The 23,029-nt window shown below is 43.5% G+C and overlaps 1 protein-coding gene across 1 annotated transcript; it reads right to left on the bottom strand.

The window, feature by feature from the left end:
* Positions 1-4,362: 4,362 nt before the first annotated feature.
* LOC111845492 (beta-1,3-N-acetylglucosaminyltransferase lunatic fringe-like) lies at positions 4,363-14,908 on the bottom strand. The gene is made up of 8 exons (XM_023814948.2): positions 14,307-14,908; positions 8,719-8,767; positions 8,063-8,165; positions 6,973-7,126; positions 6,774-6,859; positions 6,502-6,667; positions 6,254-6,339; positions 4,363-5,931 (listed from the first exon to the last, which is right to left on the bottom strand). The coding sequence occupies exons 1-8, from the start codon at positions 14,754-14,756 to the stop codon at positions 5,865-5,867; spliced, it is 1,161 nt and encodes a 386-aa protein (XP_023670716.1). The 5' UTR covers positions 14,757-14,908; the 3' UTR covers positions 4,363-5,864.
* Positions 14,909-23,029: the final 8,121 nt, after the last annotated feature.

A 23,029-nucleotide genomic window follows, 5' to 3' on the forward strand; every position in this document is an offset into this window, starting at 1 on the left:
GCAGCATTGCTTTTCTAACTGCTCACCCACCAAATAAAGTGCGGTAACGATAATGACACTTTCTTGATCCCCATGGGGACATCATCTTTTTGCCTATCCCATCTACCTCTCCATGATGCACACGTAGGTGAGAACAAGCAACCTGAACCAGTACCCATGTAGCTGGGGGTGATAGGCTTTGCTCGAGGGCCCACAGAGGAGGCTGCTCTGCTCAAGCTGGACTTGAACCGATGATCTCCTGATCACAGACACAGAGGCTCAGGCTGCTGAGCCACAGCCTGCCCCTGTCCCTTTGTCCATTTTCAGTAGCATACACCTTCATGGTCGCTGGAAGTCTGGCCCCTTCCCTGGGACCAGCCATGGCACATCCCAGGATGTTAGTCATTTTTAGAAAACCACTAACTTTTTATTGTACATTTATTGTGTATTATTAATCCATTTTTAAAGTTTTAAAGTGTTTGTTTCCCAGACACAGATTAAGCCTAGTCTTGAACCAAACTGACTTTTTGTTTAAAGATTCTCCATTTAAAAAGGCAGTTTAGTCCAGCATTATGTTTAATCTGTGTCCAGGAAACCATCCTAGAGAGTGTTTTACTTCATGTATGCATGTTCTCATCAAATCAGACACCCTACTCAGGACAATCTCACGGTTATTCTTATTAAACACTGTATTTTCATTTAGCCTCTGCCTCTTTCTCCTTTGAATACAATATTATCCAGTAACTGCAATGGCTGTTTTTGAAGGAACTGTGATTTAGGCCATGGCTGTTAATTGCAGATGATTCAGTGAGTCCGTAGTTTCCACGTATTGGTTTTGATTATCACGTATAATTATTTCCTTGCCCCTCCACCCCCATCACCTCATTTGATGTTCTTGTGAAGATCTGCTAATACCATAAATTTCCTGGGGAAAAGATGCTGGACAGTCCTCTCCAAACGTGCTCTGTGAGTGGTTTGTAACACAGCTGTCAGGAGCTAAATAAAATTAATTAAATAAACACTAATGAACTGTAATTGTATATCTAAGTGTGTGTGCACGTGTTGGGAGGAGGGAGAAACTTCCCCTTACTACTTACTATGCAGTATTTATACAGTATATTACTGTATGCATTACTCTAAATTTTTATTGATAACTTTAAAATCAATTTCTGAGTATCGTGCCCCTGGACTGACAGGTTATCTTTTAATCATTTTGTTCCCTGCTAACCTTTAAGAATGTGTAATCACTCATATCACATGCTAGGCTCACATCACTTTATACACTGCAGTATTGCCATACAGAAACCTATAGGCCAGAGATGAGAACATTTCATTTTGGAAGTTGTTTTGCACTTTATCAACCAGCACAAATGAGGCTGGTAAGGTGAGTTTTTGCGGCATCACTCAATGTGTTTATATAACGAGATTTTGTAATGTTATTTTCAACATTAGATCTATAACTGGAATTGCTCTTCTTAATTATAAAACTTGTAGTGGTACTAGATTCCCCTCAATGCAAAAACTAAATAGTTAAGCTTTTCAGCATAAACCGATGGTTCTTCTCTTTTGTGTTTTAACTAAATTTTTCTATCCATTACTAGAGCTGAAATCTTCACATCTGTTGCAGAATCTCAATGCCGCAAAGCCTAAATGTGCAAAAGTAATGCAGCTGGCTGTTAAGAGCTGTCCAATAAAATCCTTTGCTGCATTATTATTGAACAGATCTTCGTAACCTGGCAACCGAAATCAAAACCTTAGCCTTTTCGCTCTTCGTCTGATGTACAGGTACCTCAGTGCTCCTAGATTAATATTCCATTTAGAAACTGGTGTCAGTCTTGCTTTCACTACCCTCAATCTGGAGATTTTGGCCGTGATTTAGATTTACTGGTATTTGCCAGACACTTTTGTAAAGCTGTGTACAAATGAAGAATGCTTGGGTTCAGAGGGCAGCATCAGACAGTGTCCCGGGGGCAGTGGGGGTTAAGGGCCTCATTCAGGGGCCTGATGGTGATACGATTACTCTACCAGTGTGGGGAGTCAGACCCGAGACCTAGCAGATCGCAAACCCACTGGGCTATACAAGAACAGTGAATCTGAAAAGTGGACTTGCTGGAAAAACTGAGCTTGTTGAAGACATTTACGTGCTGACTCGCCTTCCCTTTGGGAAGTTTGGAGAGCTGCCTAACTACAGGCATTGGAAGCTGAAATGTACTGGGTAATGATGTAATGCAATTGCACTATGGAATGGTGGGGGGGGTGGATGAATTTTCTTTTTTTTTTTTAAAATAAATTGCAATCAATAAGCCGTTTTCTCTCACTGTTTTCCAGTTGACATTGCCATCACATATGAACATTACAGTTAGGAAAAAAAAACATCTTCAACATAGTTACAGAAAAAGTTTCGACATTGTTTTTTGATGTTGGATGGCCGTTGCCCTTTAAACATAATGTATAAATTCAAAAACAGGAGTTTGCTTTCATGATTGGCCTTTAGTCCGCCTGTCTATTGATGATTTCCAAGGCCATTAGGACAACAAACATTCTTTCAGAAGCATCTACGTAAGAACAAGGACGGGGGCTGTTTGCTCTTCTTTAGTAACAATTGTCCAGCCAGAATGGACATGAAAACACCCGTTTTTATCCCTATTCATGGAAACAGACACTGCAGCCACATCCTGTTTCTGAGCGGCCAGACCTTTTAACAATAGGAGAGGGAGAGAAACCCTCTTCTGCGCTCTCTGTCCGCTCACTGCCATTTGCCACCTGCCGCTGCCTCAGAAATGTGACAAGTGCCCCTTGGGGAGGCACTCCTGTGAGGGCTGCCTGGTCGGAGCCCACATTTGCTCCTTTGTTTCTAAGAGAGCCGTGGGCTCGCTTAATTAATCCTCAGACTCCATTGTGTGGGAAGCTGCTGAAAGCTCGCCAGCCTCCACGAGGGAGGAAAGCATCCTGAATGATATCGAGAGAAGCGCTTTGACCAGCCTTCCTAAATTAATTCCCTTTCACCATTTAGAGGTATTTTTCCCTTTGTAAGTGTTCCACTGGAATTTTAATGCTGTAGTTTTACAGAAAAACTCTTTAGAGCTCTTGCAGTCCCTGAGTTCACACTTTATAGGCATCAGTTTGTGTTTAATAATGTTTCCTGTTTTAGCATTAACCATTTTCCCACAAATACTTGTAATTAGGTGAAAGTCCTGTAGAACTATCCTTTATTCAGTCTGAAATAAGCTAGATCATTCTTTCTAGAGATAATACCAGAATAGAGCTGGCTGTTTTTCAATTTGAACCGAACAAAATTGCATTTGTTTTGGTTTCGCTGCGGTATTTGTGTCTAGCGCTGAACTTTCTGTGCTGTACGTTTTCTGGCTGTACAGGACAAAACATCCCAATTAACTCCCAGCAAAGCCAATGCAAGCATCCGGCCTGCTTGATTTAGGCAAGAAATTCAGGCCTGAGAGAGAGAGAGAGATTTTTTTAAGGGGATACTTACCATACATACAAACTTCACGCCTGAAGACAGTCGCTGAAAGGCGTCCGTTGTGCGGATGTGGTGTCTGTGGTATTCTCCTGCCGTGGTGTCACTGTGCCTTGCGTGACAACGGACACTTGCAGATCGCGTGCTTGTGAAACGAGGGGACTGACTTCATGAATGATGGAGGGGGAGGTCTTGTAACCCAGGATATTGGGCATCCAGGGTGGGTGTCCTAAATTACTACATAGATATAGTGTTTTGGAGCTGGACATGGCTGACATGAATGATGAAGCTTAATTTCTGTCTAGAACAACATTACTTTAAATCCAGTGCTTTTACAAGTTGTATTTCAAATAGCTCAAGAGTTGTAGTCAATAATAATAGATAACTGGACTTTTAGTGGTATTTACCTGTCATCTGTATAAATATGTAACAAAATACTCTAGTAATTATGTTTTGATATGTGTGTTTTTGTCTCTGGATTACTCACTAGGTCACAGATAGCTCACAGAAGTTCTTCCTCCCTCGTGGAAGACCTGCAGAGCTTTGTGTATGTGTGTGTGTGTGGTACAGGTTAAGGCCAGACAGCAGGCTCTTATTTCTGTTGTGTTTATGTAGCTCATGACCACTTTGATGGTCTAGGCTGAAACATACAGAAAACACTCCTTTCCAAATCAGGAATGTCATGGTCACTGAGGTGGCTCTGCACTATTTAATATGCACACTCACTCATGTCCCCATCGGACTCTGGTGACCTTCTCTCTCTATAGTGAGTTTGCCGTTACTGGCGGGAAGATCTATCCAATGGTCAGGCTGCTTAGTCTGAAAGCGTGTGGCCTGAGAGACCAAGCATTAGCATATTTATGAAAGTGAGCCTGTGAAACCAAAACAAATTAAAACAGACACAGGAATCATGTCGGGCAATATACTGCTTTATTAAAAGCAAAGAATGGTTACCAGTGGAATTTGTCTTGGTAACAATATCAGGTTTGTGATCCCTGAGAAGCATTCCGTTTATCCATCTATCTACATGTATGTAAAATATATAGATAGAGGGATTATTTCTTTAATTAAGTATTAAATAATCCAGATGCTGGACTATAAATTACTGAAATACACAGCCAGAATTATGCAGTCAAACAATTACATTATAAGCATTTCTGATCCACAGGGAAAAAAAAAAAACATCAAACATTTACAGTCATTTAGACAAAAAAACAAAGTTGCAGTAAAGAAATACTGCGTGAATTACATAATTTACAAACGTACCCACTGTGGGTCATTCATTCTCACAGAAATGTGCTCACGCAGAAGGCTTGTTCTTGCAAAGCTCTGCACCAGTACAGCAGCCAAAGATGCTCATTACACCCCCCGGCTGTGGACGACGTCGGGAAGGAGTACGGAAATACTGCCTGAAGTCATGTTTGTGGTTTAACACAGAGCTCCTCCTGAAGGGTCTCACTTTGGGGGAGCCACTGACTGCTCGTCACGTATGCAGAGTAATTTACAGCGAGTTCACATGGGAAACGCAATCCCATCTTGATGAATTTAAAGAGGCTTTTATAGGAACAAGCAGCTTAGCTAATGAAGGATGTGTATGGAAATTTTAAACCGTTTATGTGACACAAGATGATTTACATTTTAGTTGTACTAATATATTATTTAAAACTTTTGGGTTCTTTAAAACTTCATAACATTTTATTAAATGTAATAAAAAGGAAATATAATCTAGGGAAAGTATTCATTTTTGGGACATATTCCTTCTCTTTAAATGGGTATGAAGTACGCTTAGCCCCAATCCTGTAATTTTACTGATGAAAAAAAGTGCTTTACCTCTACATAACTCAGAATAAAACATCTGAGCATGCATCCAGATTTGCCCATTTGCCCATAGCCACCTACAATTAAAGTAATACTGACATGTTACAAAAAAGACTTCATATTGCTAACTTTTTCCGGAGTCTTTTGAAATACACAAAAATAAATCCAATTAAACTCTCTCTCTCTCTAGTGTCTGTGATGTGAAGCAAACCCGAGGAATAGGAATTATACAAAAAACTGGTGAAAGTTTACAAAAGCGAGTAGCGTCTAGCAGGAAGGCACTGCGGATATGAAGATACATTCTATGAGAATAGCAGATAGAGGACGAGACACATTTACAGCGTAACATGGCGGCGGATCACCCCCACGCCTGCGAGCCTCTTCATCCTCCCACTGCATGAGGGAGCCGGGGCTCCCCCCCCCCGCAAAACTACAGGGCCGCACAGCAGCCCGGTAAAAACTAAGGAGGCCCACCTACTGCCGCAGCAAAAACGCGGCAGCTCTCTGGCCAAATATGACACGGGTCCCACGAAACCTTTCAGATACCGAGGCGACATGGGACGAGGGTACCAAGAGGAGAGGGAGGTCGCTGTTAATAGGCAACCAGGGAGGGGCACCAGGGGGTATCTGGGTACAGCAAGCAGTGCACAGATTTGAACCTGGAGGAGAGAGAGAGAAAGAGCCTTTAGCTTGGCAATTAAAGGGACCAGTTACTGTTTACAAAGGAATACAAGTGAAAAACAGCACTGTCCTTTAAGGCGTTTATAACAAAAGGTACTATCAACAGGGCTAAAAATGCCCCCTTTGCCTCGCAGGCATGATGACAAAATTGAGAACAAAACAGGATGAAGCTAAATGTAGTAGATGTGAGAGGTCATCAGAATGAGATCTTGGTTTTCCCTTTTAGCCAAAGGTTACTTTCCCAGGAAGTAGTAGCAATGGTAATGTTACTAACAGCAGTATCAGTTTTTTTTCTCTCACCTGGATGGGTCCTCCTCCACTGAAAAAGCCCCCCTCACGTTGATGATATTCCTCTTGTTTTCAAACATTCCGTAACTCAGCGTAACCTGGGGAATGAATCAGCGTAAATCAGCAAGGAGCGGCCGAGCTGATCGGACGTAGCTATGGAGATGAAAGCCTCACGGAGGTACAGTACGCCGTGCTCACTGCTAAGACAAACGGCCTGTGGAGTAAAGTCCTTTGGCCACATGTCTCGCATGGGTATCTACCTGCTTCTGTAGGTCGCTCATAGCCACCTGCTGCAGGTTCTCCAGGTGGGAGTGGAACAAGTTGCTGCGCATCAGCTTGACCCCAAGGACGGACTCGATGATGTATCCGATGGTGCAGTCATCTGGCAGGCGGATCTTCTCGGCCGTGTTCATGAAGTGACCTCCGCTACAGAGGGAAGGGGGTGGAAGGCTTGTTTGAGCTCCGAGCCCGAGGAGGGAAATTGGGCATGTGAAAGTGACTGTTTGGTGGTGCATCGGCAAGATGTGCGTACCTTGCCCAAGGAGTCATCTTCAAGGCTAGACCTCGGCTCACACAGAAGCCTGCACCACCAGTTGCGAACCAGAAATTGACAGGCCTCTGGAAAACAAACACACACCTTAAACATTAGCATGACTGTATTCCGAAAGTATTTTCGGAGTGTATTAAACTATGTAAGTTGAGGGCCGTTCCTGAGAGATTGGTTGGCCTACCATTTTATTGTCCCCGAGCCTCTCTGTGGCCTCGATGGGACGGTCCAAGCTGGGCTTGCCGATGTAGACATCCTGCGTGTGGAGGAACTGGGACAACAGCTTCAGGAGGCCCCGCATGTGGACGTAGTTATCATCATCGACGTGGCAGAACCACCTGAGAGCCAATCAAAGCACCACATCAGCTTTCTTCAGGTAAAAATGATGAACACAAAATCAGTACGGTGGAATGATGAATGACAGACGTCCGGAATGAAAATCAAGGTCCATTTTTGTGAACTGTGAATACTTAGTTTCCCATATGGAAAAACTTTTTAAAAATGACATATGACTCTTATTTGTGTTACCCAAGTCATATAGGCTCTTTATATGCCACTCAAAATAAATGCACAATCCATATTAACTCATTACACTGTCCTTTATCGAGTAGAATACATATGAAATTAATGTACCGTCAGACATATAAATCCTACATTCATGTACAATCAATACTAAATGTATGTGTCATTAGTCATATAGGTCCTTTATTCATGTGAAATACATATAAAATTAATGTTTTGTGAAACATGAGTGCTACATCGATGTACAATCCATATTAAATTAATGTTTTGTCAGCATTAGTTCCTATGTAAAATTCTTTGAATGAACTCAATTGAATCATGCACTACAATGAGTGATTTGAAAAGGAAACATCCTTTTTCAGTTGCTGCATTCACTTTGTGTTCCAGAAACACAACATGTATTTTTCTCATGTGTAATTAAACCAAATGATTGTAGAGAGATCATACATGTCGTCCATTATAATAGTATAAAAGCAGTATAATGTTTTTTATTAAGAAACAACAAGCAATAAACGGGTATTTCTTACTAAAAACCAAATGTTATCACATATGACAAAATGTAAAATTCATCTAAGAGTTTTTTGGTATGAATATGGCCAGAATCATAGGAGAAAAAACACTTTTTGTGTTTTTGTAGCAAACATAAAAAAAAATCACGTGTCGTGATATATAATTGAAATAAGAAAACCACTTGATAGCCTTACGTGAATGATGTGTTTTATTTTCTCAAATGCCAAGGGAGAGGCCCTTACTTTTTTCCAGACTCGATGAACTTGTCATACTCGACAGCCATCTTGCAGGAAAGTGCCTGCCGACTGTGAGCTGCAGAGCAGTTGGTGTTGATAGCGTGACTCCCTGCGTCGGAGAGAAGGAGAGGCTGGAGTTATTGATGAGGGGGGCCTGCGTCTAGGAGTACCAGTGAGGGTAATCTCTCTCATAACTCCAGCTGCCCCTCGTTACGATGCAGAGTAGCTGGTGCTTAGTGGACTGAATGGCAACAGGAAGGACTGGGTCTGTCTATACTGAAGCCTCAGCTCTCCGTGTGAAATGGGCCTGGATTAAGTCTCGTTTTCAGAGGCCTAAGCATGAATAAATGACAGTAGTAAGTCTGAACCTTTTCGGTCACGCCGCATCTAAAAGGCTTTCCTGCTCTGTATGGAACATTGTGTCAGAAACTCAATACAGGGACAAGCTGCCTCAATAATGCAACCAGCTTCCTCTAAGCAAGCAGCAATTTCCTGTTCACTAATACCAGAAGCAATGTGCCCATGACTAAGAGCATCATGCTACAGCATTAAATAAAACGTCTGTCTGTCTTCATGGACGCTCCCTCTGGCTTTCTGGTCACACGCAGTTTTATTAATAAACAGAAGTCATTTATTGATTTCACCGTAACAAATATACTCACCAATTTTCTTCTTTAACTCCTCATCCTCTCCATCTGTAAAGATGTAGGTCTGAAGGACAAGAAAAAAAATGCTTTTAGCAACTTCTGCTTAAAATTCTGAAATGGAAATAATAGAGAGCTACTGATCACACTCAGATACGATTTTTGAGAATTTTTGATAGGAGTCATCTATTGAATGTTCAAAGTACTGCTGTTCATTTAGAGATATGGTAATTCTGTTACTAAATTCTAAGTTAGATAAGCACACAAAAATGCCTCTGAATAGTTTCTCTGAAGATAAAAGGCCCTTGTTCTGGGATGTGCTCTCACCATGGCAACCGTGCTGGTGCCCATCAGCATCCAAAATGCTACTTTCACAACACAGCAAAGAGGACAGAAGGCTCACTACCATTGCCCAAGTCCTCTTCTCGTATTTGATGAAAGAGGACATTTTGGCACTATGTAGCATGTTGGGGGAAAAAAAAAAACCATGACCGCATCCTTCTTGTTTCGTGTCTCTGTTCACTCAGTTATGGAGTGCTCAGCAGGATGAAGCCTAATTGGGATATTTTTGGCCTGCTGTTTGAAGACAAGGAGCATTCATCTCAGTATTATTAAAGATTGTAGGACACATGACGTCTGCTTCAGGTGGCGCACTAAGGAAAACTGTAATATACACACACAGCCAGACTGATTAAGTAACACTTTGTTTGCTTTTGTCTGTTCTCAGGTGAAACAACACCTGCAGCCCTTATCTGTAGTATGTGGCCTACCTTGGCCCCCGTGGGCCCGTATGGAAAGTTTACCATGTGAGCCAGGTAACAGCCAATGGGATCCGTCTTTCTCTACTTCCCTGGCCTTCACTGACAGTCAGCTGAGTCAAAGCCAAAGCTAGTCCCTTCTCCCGCTTCCATGTTTTTTTTTTAAAACCGTGCTGCATTCGCCAAGCTCTGCTGCGTTTGTTTGGTGAGCAAACTCCGTGCAGATGTCGTGCGGCGCGGCAGGCATGCCCTGTGTTTGTTTAAGGGAGGGCGGCGGATTTATTGTGGAAAGGCTGTTTGCTCTAAGCTGGGCTGAAAGAAAAAGCCTAATCAAGAAGGTAGCTGGCAGCTTCGGCCAGGCCACTAAGAGGGAGGCAGACGTCACCGTATCTCGCTAAGTTACCCATGAGGTAATTGACCCCGTTACACCCCCGGTGAGATCTCCCCAACCCCCACAAACGCACACACATTGTGAGGGGTACCACAGCCCCCCTCTGATGCAACAATAGCTGGGTTAAACCTCCAGTGGGTAAAGTTTAAATATGTTAGCCTGCATTAGCATACAGCTGGCGTGTTTAACCAAAAGAGACGTCCAACAGGAAGAGCTTTGTTCTTTGTTTCTCCTTGTTTTCTCCTGAAACATCCTGCTCGTTTTAGCTTCCAAGCAGTAGAACAAAACTGAAATATTTCTGTCATCCATACATTCAGTCACTGATTTATTTGATTTTATTTTGTCACATATTATAGCAAACACTACACTGCGTGTGTGTGAAGTTTAAAGTCGTGTGAAAATCCCCTTTGTCCTCCAAACGAATGTTCCCGTTTTGTCTGCGATTAATGCATACATCTCTCCGAAAGGACATGGATAATGGCCAGTAAAAAGCCCACTTGAGTCCTACTATCCGATTGGCTCTGGTTGGTTTTTAAATGAAGGTCTGGTACAACCCCCCAGCTAGCAGGGTTCTGATCAGGAAGCCTGAAGCCTGGCTGACTGTCTCCGTCTCCCCAGGAAGGAAAGGCACGGCCCACAGAGGCCCCCCATCTCCCACTCCGGCACACGCCTGGGTGCCTTCCTGTCTCCTGCCCCCGTCCAGGAAACCCAATCAGAACAATTCTGCAGGAAACTCTGATTTCAAGAGCTGCTCTTTCATTCTCTTTTGAAAGTTGCTGTTGGTTCCATTTGGGTGCCGTGGTCAATGTCTCTCCATCTAAGCTGCAGCCAAAATGCAACGGATGTTTTAGTGTAATATGTAGAGGTGGACATCTCAGGTCCAGAGAGTAAAAATCCAGACCAAGATTTTGTATCCACCAACCAGCAGAGTATTCTGTGACTATGACTCAATTGATTGGTTGAAACAAAATCTTGGTCTGGATTTTTTATTTCTGAACCTGAAATGTCCACCGCTGGTAATATGATTGACTGATGGTCTTCCCAGATGTATCTACCTGTATTCCACTTTACATTAATCATTCTACTGTTCAGTCATGTTTCTTCCTAGTTGTGTGTTCATGCTGTGTGTAAATGAAAATAGCAAGTATTTCCCTGGATCTGTCTGAATGTTCTGAACCATGCCCTGTTTATTTAGGACATTTTACACCTTCTGACGTTTTAGCTGAGTGGGTGGTTAGAGGGACCTCTGTGAGTATCCTGTGCAGAGAGAGAAGGGCAGCTTGCATTCAGTGTTATGACCTACTGGCGAAGGATCATTGTTAGAGAGGATGAGGGTGGTTTGGAAACACAGGAAGTTATAATCTGAAATGAAACAATACCCAGAGTAAAGAATCAGAGGGAAACAGAGGACAAAAACAAACATAAGCAAAGCTGTTTCTGGGTTTTTTTGTTTTGATAATTCTATTGTGGTAATAGTCCATTATAGACCATTATTAAAAAAACAATAGCTTTGTGTGATCAAAAAATACATGGTAATCTGGTATACTACTATTTGAGTGCATTAAGCTGTCCTATGCTTATACAGAGTTTTTCTGACTAATGGCGCCGAGCGTAGATATCTGTGTGTTAATAAATTAGTTTGTTTACTGCTTTAAATAGCTGTGCCCCTGTTCATTAACGAGCTTGCAGACGGTCATGCTTTGAGGTGTTCCATGAGAAAGTCTCATGGTCTGAAATGACGATGGTACTCGCAGGCTTTTACTGACTCATCGCTTCCAACCTCCATGAGAAAGCGTGAGTCAGCAAAAGCACGGCAGCTTCACACTTGTCATGTGAGAATTGACTTGGGAGATGGAGGATTTCAGCCATTATTTTGCCTCAGTGACCTGATAACTGTACCTGAAAAAAAACACCTGACCCGCTCATTTTCCCACAAGAGCGAAACACCTGCTTCAGCTCCACTGTTTACACATAAACAGGAACAGCTAAAGAGCTAAACATTATTCTGCTCACAAAGGCTACAGACCAAGATCATTCTCCACAGATACTTACATGGGGTTATTCAAGATATAATAGCCTAATAGGCCTGAAACTGCTTCAAAACCACCCACTTTGATGACTGTGTAGTGTCTGATAGTCCATACTGACCTCTACTAAAACTGCAAAGGGAAAAGGTTGCCATAAAATCAAGATAAAAATATTTCACTCAAATATTTGCAACTTGCTAGCTGCACTTGTAACTGGCTACAGCAATAAAATACTTAGTTGAAACCAAAGTTTACAGTGTAATAAATACCATGTTACACAGCTACATGAATATAATCTTAAGGGTAGTGTCATAAAATGCGGGCACTTCTGTTCAGATGAAAGCCATGGATGGCCGATTAGAGTAAGCATGTATGTATGCTGAGTATGTGAGTCAGTGATTCACAGGGCAGGATTTCCTAGCTTGAGGGTTTGTAGGCACCACCTGGCCCCTGCCCATCTGCCTGTGTAACCCCTTAGCACAGAGAATAGTTAATCTACTCATGGAAATGTAATACAAAAAAGGGCCACAAGTCACTTCAGAAGTCTGTTTTAAGGTTGGGGGTATGTGATTACCAGAGAGAAGCCTTGGTTATTGTCTGGCAAGAGTGGATGTTGCAAAAGTAACTTTGCCAACTTTGATCTATGTCACACCGGTGACATTTACAGCATCTCAACATGAACTGAAATAGTGGCTGCAGACAAGGAGAGGCTCTAAAGCTCTGAGGAAATGGGTCAAAAATGATGACCATCCATCTGCTACTCAACATGTACCCCTTTCTGCCTGTCCTGTAATGTCCAGTAATGACCTTTGAACTGGCCTCAAGTGTACTTTAGGAGATCTGAAAAGTCATGTCTTCCAACACAGGTATTTTAAAAAATATTTTCACTTTGTATTGTTAAGATTGTGAGGCAAATAAACTTTTCATGAATATAATATGACACAAAACTATGTGCTGGTAAAAAATCCTGGGACGATTCCCACAGAGGGACAGCTTTGTCTAATGGAGTCTGCTCCTGGAAGGTCGCATTCTCGTGTTGTCAAGCACAGCGTGCAATTCGAGGCAGAAACGTCCAGCGGACGCGTTTTTGTCACTGGTGTCAGCCCTAATGAAGCCTGAAGCCGCAGCTTTCCCAGCGCACGGGAGCTTGACCCAGACGCAGCCGACCCCCTCATCTCCACAAAAAAAAATCTCCAGCTTCAGCTCCTGCGTTCCCATGGAGAGGATGGAATGAGGGGCTGGGAAAGCCTTTCTTCCCCCTTCAGAAAGACGCTTTGTTAGTCCTGGAGAGCGGGACCGTGTTGGAGCCACCGCTATAGATGCCCGGCACCAAGGTATAATAAATGCCCCCAACAAAAAGGAGAGTAGGGGGAAGGGGAGCGACGGTGCCGGAGTGCCCTTAACGGATGTCACTCGGAGTGGAAGGAGCTTTGACAAGGCAGTGGGATGAACGGGACGGAAGCGGCTGCGGGTGTCAGAGTGCGTCTGCGGAGAGCGCGTGACACATGCGGCGGCCGATTACCGCACTGCTGCCATGAGCGGCACCGCACCGGGGGAGAGCGGAGACCACAGCGTCCATCAAAGTCAGTGACATGCATTTATGTTGTAGGAATCTTAATGTTTTTTTATTTGAAACATCCGTATAAACAAATTGTGCAAAAAGCAAATTTTGTAGCAAAGACACGTTTCCCGATTTGCCCTCCTATAAAATATGCAATTTCATTCACGTGCTAGTTTCTCTTCCCACCAGCTTCTAGCGTCTTTTTAATGGCCTTTCCTCCTGTATAATCTCCTCCGCGTTTCCCCTTTATGCTTCTGGGAGAAAACTCAATGCGATGCGGCTATGAGCTCTTGCTTCTGACAAGCCTGGTCAAGTCAAGAAAGGAATCGGCATCGCTAATCGCGTTTCACGGACTGTACCCCCAAACTCTCAGGGAGCTGGGAGAGTGAGAATCAGAGATCACAGGGTGACAGGGACTCCTGGTGGGAGACCCTTGGGAAAAATAACCCCTTTTAAACCTCCCATAATCAGCAGTGTAGTCATTCCCGCCACAGCCTTGGTCTGATATTCAAATACTAATATCCACCCTAATCATCAATCCACCTACACAAATGGTATCAGAGAAGTAAGAATAGGTAATTTAGATATATTGACATTGAATCATACGTATTTAAGGATAAATCTGCGAATTTCTGCAATAATTGTTACAGTTTTAAAAGTTTGACCTTTTTTAAAAAAAGTTATCTTCGGTGCGTTTCTTAATGTATTTTGTATTTTCCAAGCATCCCGTGAAAATGTACGCCGATTACACACTTCAAGAACTCAAGACAAAAATGACCCAAAATAATCAGCTTCACCAAACATAGCTTATATTTATACTAATATACTAATCGAAACTTCTTAAGTGACTTAATATGGGATATTCGTACCTGCTGCATGTTCCTTGAGATCCAAGTATCAAGAAGCAGATCTAATCTGGACTGATGAAACTTTTTCGTTGTCTTCACCGCGATGAAGATATCATTGGCATTGATGTCTTCCGCGGGAGGTGCCTCAGTCGATCTGGTTTGTGATTTGGGACTGTTCACCTCTCTCCTGCCCCGGGTCAACTTAGTGAAATAGGCGGAGAATCCTTTCGCCTGTTCCGACTTTAAGCTGTCCTGAGGCTGGGTCCAGGAGGCACCTTGGTCTGCTGCAGTGTCATGACCCTCCGCTAAAGTGTTCAGGCTCTGCAGCGAGCGCATCCCCACGTCCCCCCCGTCCGGCATCCCCTCCACGTGCAGCCCTCGGTACTTCGCGGACACCAGCAGCATCAAAAAACAGGTGAATGTTGCCCCCACAATGGACGCTGCGAATTTTTTCCCGCAGCTTTTTAGCATTTTAAAAAATTAATCACGTGGAAAAATGCTTTGTTTTTAATGGCATAGATTTATGAAGTTTTACAGCGTTAAAGGTGCATTGAATCTGTAATGAGACTCCAATGCCAGGGTACTGGTCTACCAGCACTACGTAACGTGGACTGCACTCCTTGTTGAGATATTTTTTATAAACTGCCCCTCACTCAGAAGCCTCGCCCAGTGGGCCGGGCAAATAGTTGCTAGCAATACCGGTCTGGGTGTGCAACCCAAGCTGGGGGCGGGGATAAAGTCGAAGGCACGCCCTCAAGGGAGGGGAAATACAGTGAGCTTGGGAAACGCAGCAACTGTGTTTTTTGTGGAAAGTAAGAAAGTAGAAGAAACATGGTTGCGTTTATGGCCGCTTGCCTATGAGAAACATTATTTCATAAGCAGTTTTTATTTCTTAGGCATTTTCTCAGTACGTAAAGCTATACGATGCCCCAAATATTTGGTGTCCTCATAAAACATAAATACAAGAATTTCCAAGCATGGATCCCGGTCAGGGTTGCGAAGGAACCTGGAGCCTGTCCCAGTAACCAAGGCTGGGGAATACCCTGGATGGGGTGTCAGTCCTCCGCCACACACTGACACACACGCAATAATACATTCAAGGTGATTTAGGGACACCAGCCAGCCTGAATGCATGTGACACGTGGAAAAATACAAAGTACACACCCAGAGAAGATTCAAACCCCAACTCTGGAGGTGTTCAGCAACTATGCAGCCATATAAATTAGATCTCCATGAAAAATTTGTTTCAGTTTCAGGTATAGTGTTGTTCAGGAGCACATTATTTTCCATCTGAGTCAGCTTCATAATATAAGTTGCCAGAGATAAAACAGTTGCCTATTGGAGGCTAATGTATGCCAGTTCAAGAATTTTGGCTGCCACCATTCATGCAGACAGATGTTCGAAGAGGTCTGGACAGCTTGTGTGTTGTACTGCCAAATTTAGGGTGCCGAGTCAAGCTGCTTGGGGGGATGTTGCTTTGACAACAATAACTGTCTTGTTTTAAGGTTTTCAGGGATGGATCTCTCTGGATGCCGCATCACAGAGACAACGGGATTTTCAGAGGGTGCCAGAAATTCTCATCCTTTGAATTCCTCTTGATATCCTGTGTCTTCGGTTCATTCAAAGACGGCAGTGTTTCTTATCCATAAAGAACAAAAAAATGTGGAGGTTAACAAAAGAGTTTTATTTCCACTAATCGCTAAGAAAATATTTGTCATATTGTTTTCATTTAAACTTTTTTCCTTTCATTTAAATAATTTATAGTGATTATTATTGATTGAATGGCCTTAGGAGATAAAAATGAATTTTATTGTTTATACATTTTACTGGAGATTGTGGTTTGCTTAAAGCCAGGAAATACTTATTTAAAAATTTGTAGAAATTTTCAGTTGCTCTGAGATGACCTCATGCTGTTGCCCGGTTAACTGGTGCATAATTCTCTCTTTATTCCCGGCCTTGGTCATTGTTGAAATTCCTGCTTTTTGGCTCCCTTGGTAAGGAGTACCTAACCGGCCCAGTGGCCACTGCCAGAGCTGCCCTGGATTTACAGACAGCCACACAGCAGGCTGTGGATTGTCTCAGGCACCTTGCTGCCTTCCCCAGCATCCCTGCCGGGGAGCTCCAGTGAGATCCTCACCCAGACATCGACCGTTTGATACTCAGTAACCCCAATGAAATCATTTTTTTTTTCCAAGGGCCATTTGCCGTTTCAAAATTTGTCAAGCTCCTTATCCTATGTGCGAGCACTGTTTCTGAGATAAAGAAAACTGATCCAAAGTTTTTGCTAAAGTCAAACGTCTGGTCGGATTTATGGGTTTGTGTAAATCAGTCAGTGGATTTCAGTACTTAAGTTGTTCCGTAATCATGAACTTTATGGTTCCTCAAAGTAACTGGAATATGGCTCTTGAATTCAGTGCAAGTTCTGGCAACAATAAAAAGGCTTTGAGTAACATGAAATAGAAGCTATTTGATGGAGTCAGTTTGATCCAAGAATAGAAATCAAAGGGCACAAATAAACTTTCAAAATGATAATTACAAATAGAGACACAGCAGTGTGCTGTGAGCCCACTTGTTGACAGATAAGTCGGGTTTAGCTTTTAAAGCAGCAATGAGAATTGACGGCATGAGATCCAGGCCAAATGGGTTGTCCCCATGGTCTGCATTCTTCTGGGATCTTTTGGGGTCTTTCCCCCCATTTTTTCCTGGACTCATCCCACTTGGCTGACAGTTTCTTAGACCTTCAGGACAATGGATGTTGTTAAAGACGGGGGTGTAAACAGATCATGTATTGAAAGTTTCATTTGTGTTTCAAACACAAGCCCACCTTCTCCCCTCCTCCTTCTGTCATGAACAACAAAAAGCAGGAATGTGTGCTGGCCTTCTTCTAAGCCCTTCTTGGATTGCTAGCTCCTAAGAAGTCACCGCTGAATTCCATTGAGCACCACCGCCCCCCCCCCCCCCCCGCCATCACCACAGAATGCAGCTCTCGGCATCCACAAGAATGTCTGCGAACCTTCCCAGTAAATAAATACAACAACACTTGATTTCATTCACATGCTGTCAGCATCCCTGCCGATCTGACTGTGAGTCTCACGTTTAGACCGATGGATCTGGCCTAAGAAACGCTATGTACAGGCACAGCACACTGTGCGGCCCTCAGTGACAAAGGTACCACGTGTTTTTGGGCTTGCAATGCACAGTTGCTATTGTAGCATTTTGAAAGAAAGCATTTATTATGGTCAGGCTAAATCTGTTTTGGCAGCCTGCATATTGGTGAATATGCACTGTTTGGTTGCTTTAGCCTGACGAGATGACGCTTCACGGACTAACCAGAAATGAAGTCCGAGATCCTCTGAACTCATTTTTTAATTTGAGCTCACACCAATTACCCTGGAGTGAATCCCTCGTTCCCATAAGGTGAGAGAAAATATTGAACAATAAAAGCTTTTTTTCTTGCATTGAGGAGATGTTTCATTCAGTCTTTTTACTGGAAGGAAATTATGCAATCCTTCTTACACATTTAGTTACAACAGAACAATGTGCTCGAGGATTAACATTAGTTATGATATTGAGCTGAATATATCTATTACCAAACGTTCCCATGTTTCAGAGTTTATATTTAGAGTATAAATCATTTAACTATCTATCTTTTGTTTTTTTGTCAAAAAATGCACATGCATATACCCTGTCAAAAAATGTACCATGTACCTTTGAGGGTACAATTACTTGTCACTGGGGCTGTACCCTCAAGGGTCTTCCAATTGTACCCTAGCAGTAGGTAAATGTACCTTTTAGTGTAGTTTAAGGTACATAAATGGACTCTGAGGGATATTTTTGTACCATTGGGCGGTGCATTAATGTTATTTGTACCTTGGGGTTCAAAACTGTACCAGGGCTGCACCTTTTGTTCTGACATTGTACACACACAGGCACACCTATATGTTGGCAGCTGAATTCAACTGTTTGCAAATGTATGCATTGGGTAATACATTATTTTGGGACGCAATAAAGCAATATGTCCTATCAAAATAGCACTGCAAATAATTATAATGTGTCAGTAGCATCAGAGGATTTTTCCTTAGGTAGTCTGCACAGCCTGCAGAGGAATTTTCCTTAGGTAGTCTGCGCAGCCTGCAGAGGAGTTTTTCTTAGGTAGTCTGCGCAGCCTGCAGAGGAGTTTTTCTTAGGTAGTCTGCGCAGCCTGCAGAGGAGTTTTCCTTAGGTAGTCTGCGCAGCCTGCAGATGAGTTTTTCTTAGGTAGTCTGCGCAGCCTGCAGAGGAGTTTTTCTTAGGTAGTCTGCGCAGCCTGCAGAGGAGTTTTCCTTAGGTAGTCTGCGCAGCCTGACTTGTGTTGAGCTGACTATATGCAGAGTGTTTGTTTGGCCTTGTCCGCGAGAGCGTGGTCCGTGGGGATTCTGGGCGAGGTCGGCAGATAAACCCCGGCTGTTCTTCAGCCTCAGGCAACGGCGCTGCTATTGTTTCTAAATACGTTCACAATAATCTGAGAGGACGCTGGGTGCAGGGAGTGCCATGGGGGACCTGGACAGGCCGGTTTGCCGCCTCTTTCCTTTGGACTCCTCTGTCCCAGAGTCCCTGTTAGGTCAAAGTTTTCCAGCTTGTTCCAGCTTGAAAGCAGCCCAGTGCTTAAAGTCCCTAACTCTCCCACAGTGAGTTATTTATTTATTTGTTATGCTGATGTTTCTCTATGATCATATACAAACTCTGCTGGCCTCACATGACTGTCCACAAACACACATACTGTATGCTTGGTTAACTGACTTTAGATGGTTTTTTTTTGCATTTTTTAAATGTTATTGTCACAAGACACTGTTGATTTTATTATAAATGTCCATGAATTACATTTCAAATAAGACAATTTTGGTTATTCAGTCAGGAATTTTTTTAATTTTTTAAAAAATATTTTGAAAAATATTTTTTTTTCTCTTCTCTCTAGAGTTCAGCTGACATCTGAAAATGATATTGGATGTCCCCAGTCTGTCCTGTACTCGTAGAACATTTGGATGCCTCTGATAACTTTTTCAGCTCTTTTCACAGCTTGATGTGTAGCTACATGTTTTTGCTCCCGTCGCCTTCAGAATTTGGCGAGGGTTTTTTGTGTCTGCATATCGTTATTTAAAAGGCTTGTTTACTTGCATGACGAACGAAGATCTTGCCATGTATTCCGCAGCCAAGGCCATCCGAGCCTTCGTACGTTGGGTATGGGTTGTGACTAATAAGCTGTCCCCCAGTCCCCTGGGGGTTTGCTGAATCCCCCAGATCCCCCTTCTTGTATAATCCATAATCCTATCGGCATTAGGGCACCCATGCTGGGAGAATAAACACAGCCTTTGGCTCTTGGCTGCGCCCTTTCTTGCACACTGTCACTCACGTCCCACGCGGCGCATCACGGCCCAACCGTAGCTTGATGGCGGCCAGGAGACTTGGCCTCTCCGCCTGCTCCAGCGTCCATCAGCGGTCACCTTCTCCACTGTCTTGGCCTGACAGGCTTTAAATCCATTACTCACTCATCTTCTATGTCATTCGTGACGTCAGTCTTCCAAGCAAGGGACCTTCCGATCGCGAGCCCTAACCCACATCACGTCAGCTAATTTAATGATTTATTTAACGCCACACAAAATATGTGAAGAATCTTTCAGTTTCCGTTCTTTTACAGTTGTAAACTTACAAATGTATATATAGTTGATTCTTCTGCATTATGACATTCCCAGTCACGGTTTCGATATATCATGGAGTTTTGCGAAGTTTACTGAGTCAAAAACGCATAAAACACATATATGTACTGAGCTGGTTTGGAGGGAGCCAAGGATATTTATTGCAGCCTCTCACGTCGATATTGCTGTGATGTTGCTTTGCTTTGTTTGCCTAGGGGACCAAAAAAACTTTACGTGTTTTTTCCAGATGGCGGGGGGTCTACACGCATAACCTCTGTGATGTGGAAGGGTTGACCGAATTGTGCTTAGTTGCAATATCAATCTGTCCTCCATAACCTTATCCACTGTAGAGTGAGGCAACTTGGTGCCTTTCTAGGAAGCACAGGCCATAAGGCCTAGATCAGCAGCCCATCACAGGGCACACACCCTCCTGGAAGTCACACACAATGGGCAATTCAGAGACTCAAACCCAACAAAACTGTACAACTTTGGACTGTTGGAGGAAATTCACATAACAAACATCTGAGTTTCAGTAAGCAATCCTTCTATAACCTAATACAGTCATTGTATTGGCCACAGTGCCACAGATTCAAGTGTATGGACCATAAACCACATGGTAATGTTTTGATTTAAATAGCTGTGATAGCTATGCCTTATTCTCTCAATGCAAAAAAATGGGCACCCCAAGCCACAACAAAGCCAGTCGGGGGAAAAAGCGCAGCTGTCTGAGGCTTGCATTGATTAGGCTGCATCTGGAAGCCAGTCCCACGGCGACTATCGCATCCCCCTCTGTCTGTGGACCCAGGAACAGTGTGGTGGATGACAGGGTCCTTCATGAAACAATCCTGACGACTTCCTCCTTGTGAGCCGCGTGAATCAAAGCGAGCTTGGAATTCGGCGGTTCTGGCGTGGAGTGGGACAAAGCTTGTGTGGAGAGATGGGAACCAAAAGAAAAGAAAGGGTTCCAGGGAAGTCCGATTGCTAAACTGTGCTGAGAAGACCAGGAAAAAAGCCTAAATGGTATAGAAAAATATGCCAAACATGATTGCACTTATTGGGAAATGGACTGGACTGGACAGGATTGTTCAAATCTGTCCCTCGATTCCAAATCCAGGCCATGTTTTCAGTTCTCCCAGGTACTTAGTTTAACAATTACTGATTCTGATTGGTCAGAGAGGCTTCACACCCGGCTCATGGGTAAAAGAAGGCTGGAAATTCAGCAGTGCTCAGACCTTGGGGACTGTGATTTGAATAGCCCTGATGTAGGACATATACAGGCTGATGTGATGGATTTGAAGTGATGGGGAGAGAGAGAGAGAGAGAGAGAGAAGACAGTCACTGTAGACATATGCAGCATCTGTAGCACAGCAGATGGACCACACGTGATACTGAGCTGGATCAGACAGCTGGGCTCAGTGCGCCGAGCCTTGACGTGATGCGGACCGACAAGCACGGAGTTCCCATTTCACAACAGCGGTTTGCAGGGTATTTCCTCTCAACATGTTAACCAGAAGCAACGAGATTCCCTAACAAGCAAGTAAATTGATAAACATGCTTTCACTTCAGGGGGCGGCACGGCGCTGCAGTGGTTAGCACCTCACACCTTTGGGACCAGGGTTTGAGTCTCTGCCAGGATTCTACGTGGGTGGAGTTTGCATGTCCTCCCCGTGTCGTCGTGGGGTTTCCTTCAGGTACTCCGCTTTCCCCCACAGTCCAAAAACATGCTTAGGATAATTGGAGTTCTCAAATTACCCATCGGTGTACCCGTGTGAGTAAATGGTGTGTAAGTGTGTCCTGTGATGGATTGGTGGCCCATCCTGGGTTGTTCCCCGCCTTAAACCCCTGGGCTCTGGACCCCCTACGACCGCGAATAGGATAAGCAGTTTCAGGAGATGGATGGATACTTTCACTTTAATGCCATTGATTACACCAGAAGCTTCTGCTGAACAATGGACAGCATTATTGATATCAAAAATTGTGCGTAAGTGCAATACTTGTCTATATGCACACAGATGAGGTACGTTTTTGTAATTTTGTCTGTTGACGGTGGTGCCAAAAGCGCTCTATTGCTGGACACCGTTTCTCTGATGGAGCGAAAGGTCTCTGTTGGCCAGCTGTTGGTGATGGTTGAGCTCATTCTGAACACAGTCCAAATCTCATCAGGAAACCAAGGAGCCGGCTTGGCTGGCTGGGATTGCGAGATGGGAAAAAAGATGTTACTGGTTGACCCGAAGTGGTAAAAAAAACAGAATAGGCTTTTAATTCAGCGTATTTGTATGAGGTCTTTTGGTCATATAATAATGCGTCAGTATAGAAAATGAGTTGTAGATCAGTCCCCCAGACTCTCATGTCATCACTGTCAGAGGACATATATCTATCCATTTTCCATTATCAGTTTTCCAGGAGAAGGTCACGGGGAGCTTGGAGGCTGTCCCACAGAGCAGGGGGACACCCTGGACGGGATGCCGGTCATTCACAGCGAACATGTTGACGTGAAACCACACAGAGAGCTAGAGGCAGGGCTCAGACCTTCACATGCCGAGGAATAAAGCCGATAAGAAAACCACTGCACCGGCCACAGAAGCGTACAGGATCATTAAGCATAATTCATATCAATCACTGGATTAAAAATTGGCTGGGAAGTATATGTAAAATATGCATGATGGTCTTTATAGGTTGCAGTTGATTCACGATCAATAAGAGGTTTATAATGATTTAGAATGAAGGACTGAAGAGGTATATTCAGGTCCCAGTATGTGTTCCTGATGTGAACCTTGCTTCTGCGTGCTTCCCAAGTGGCCTGACTGTTACGGAGTCTCCTTAGACAGCAGGAGGCTGTGTTAGACCTGAGCTGCAGATTCTGCTGAAGCCTTGGTGCAGCTGGAATCGATATTAAGTGAATAGACTTGAAGGTTGTCATTAAGGTCTCCCTCACACTGTAATGCATATCATAATGAGCTTGTCCTCTGTGAATCTCAAGCTTGAATGTCACATCCTGGGGCCTAATTGCTTATTATTTCCTTTGTGTTCCTTTGTAATGATATTTGTGCTGCGCGTCCTGGCTACACTTCC

The sequence above is a fragment of the Paramormyrops kingsleyae genome, chromosome 5 (genome assembly GCF_048594095.1).
Source record: "Paramormyrops kingsleyae isolate MSU_618 chromosome 5, PKINGS_0.4, whole genome shotgun sequence".
In the NCBI taxonomy this organism is placed as follows: Eukaryota; Metazoa; Chordata; class Actinopteri; order Osteoglossiformes; family Mormyridae; genus Paramormyrops; species Paramormyrops kingsleyae.

What these genes read in the sequence shown, in the direction of transcription:
- LOC111845492 (XM_023814948.2), bottom strand. Translation starts at nt 14,756, where the DNA reads ATGCTAAAAAGCTGCGGGAAAAAATTCGCAGCGTCCATTGTGGGGGCA. An exon ending in GGAGTTAAAGAAGAAAATTG is followed by an intron (nt 8,166 to 8,718) that starts GTGAGTATATTT and finishes TCTCCGACGCAG; the next exon opens with GGAGTCACGCTATCAACACC. An exon ending in GTGGAGGAGGACCCATCCAG is followed by an intron (nt 5,932 to 6,253) that starts GTGAGAGAAAAA and finishes TCTCTCCTCCAG; the next exon opens with GTTCAAATCTGTGCACTGCT.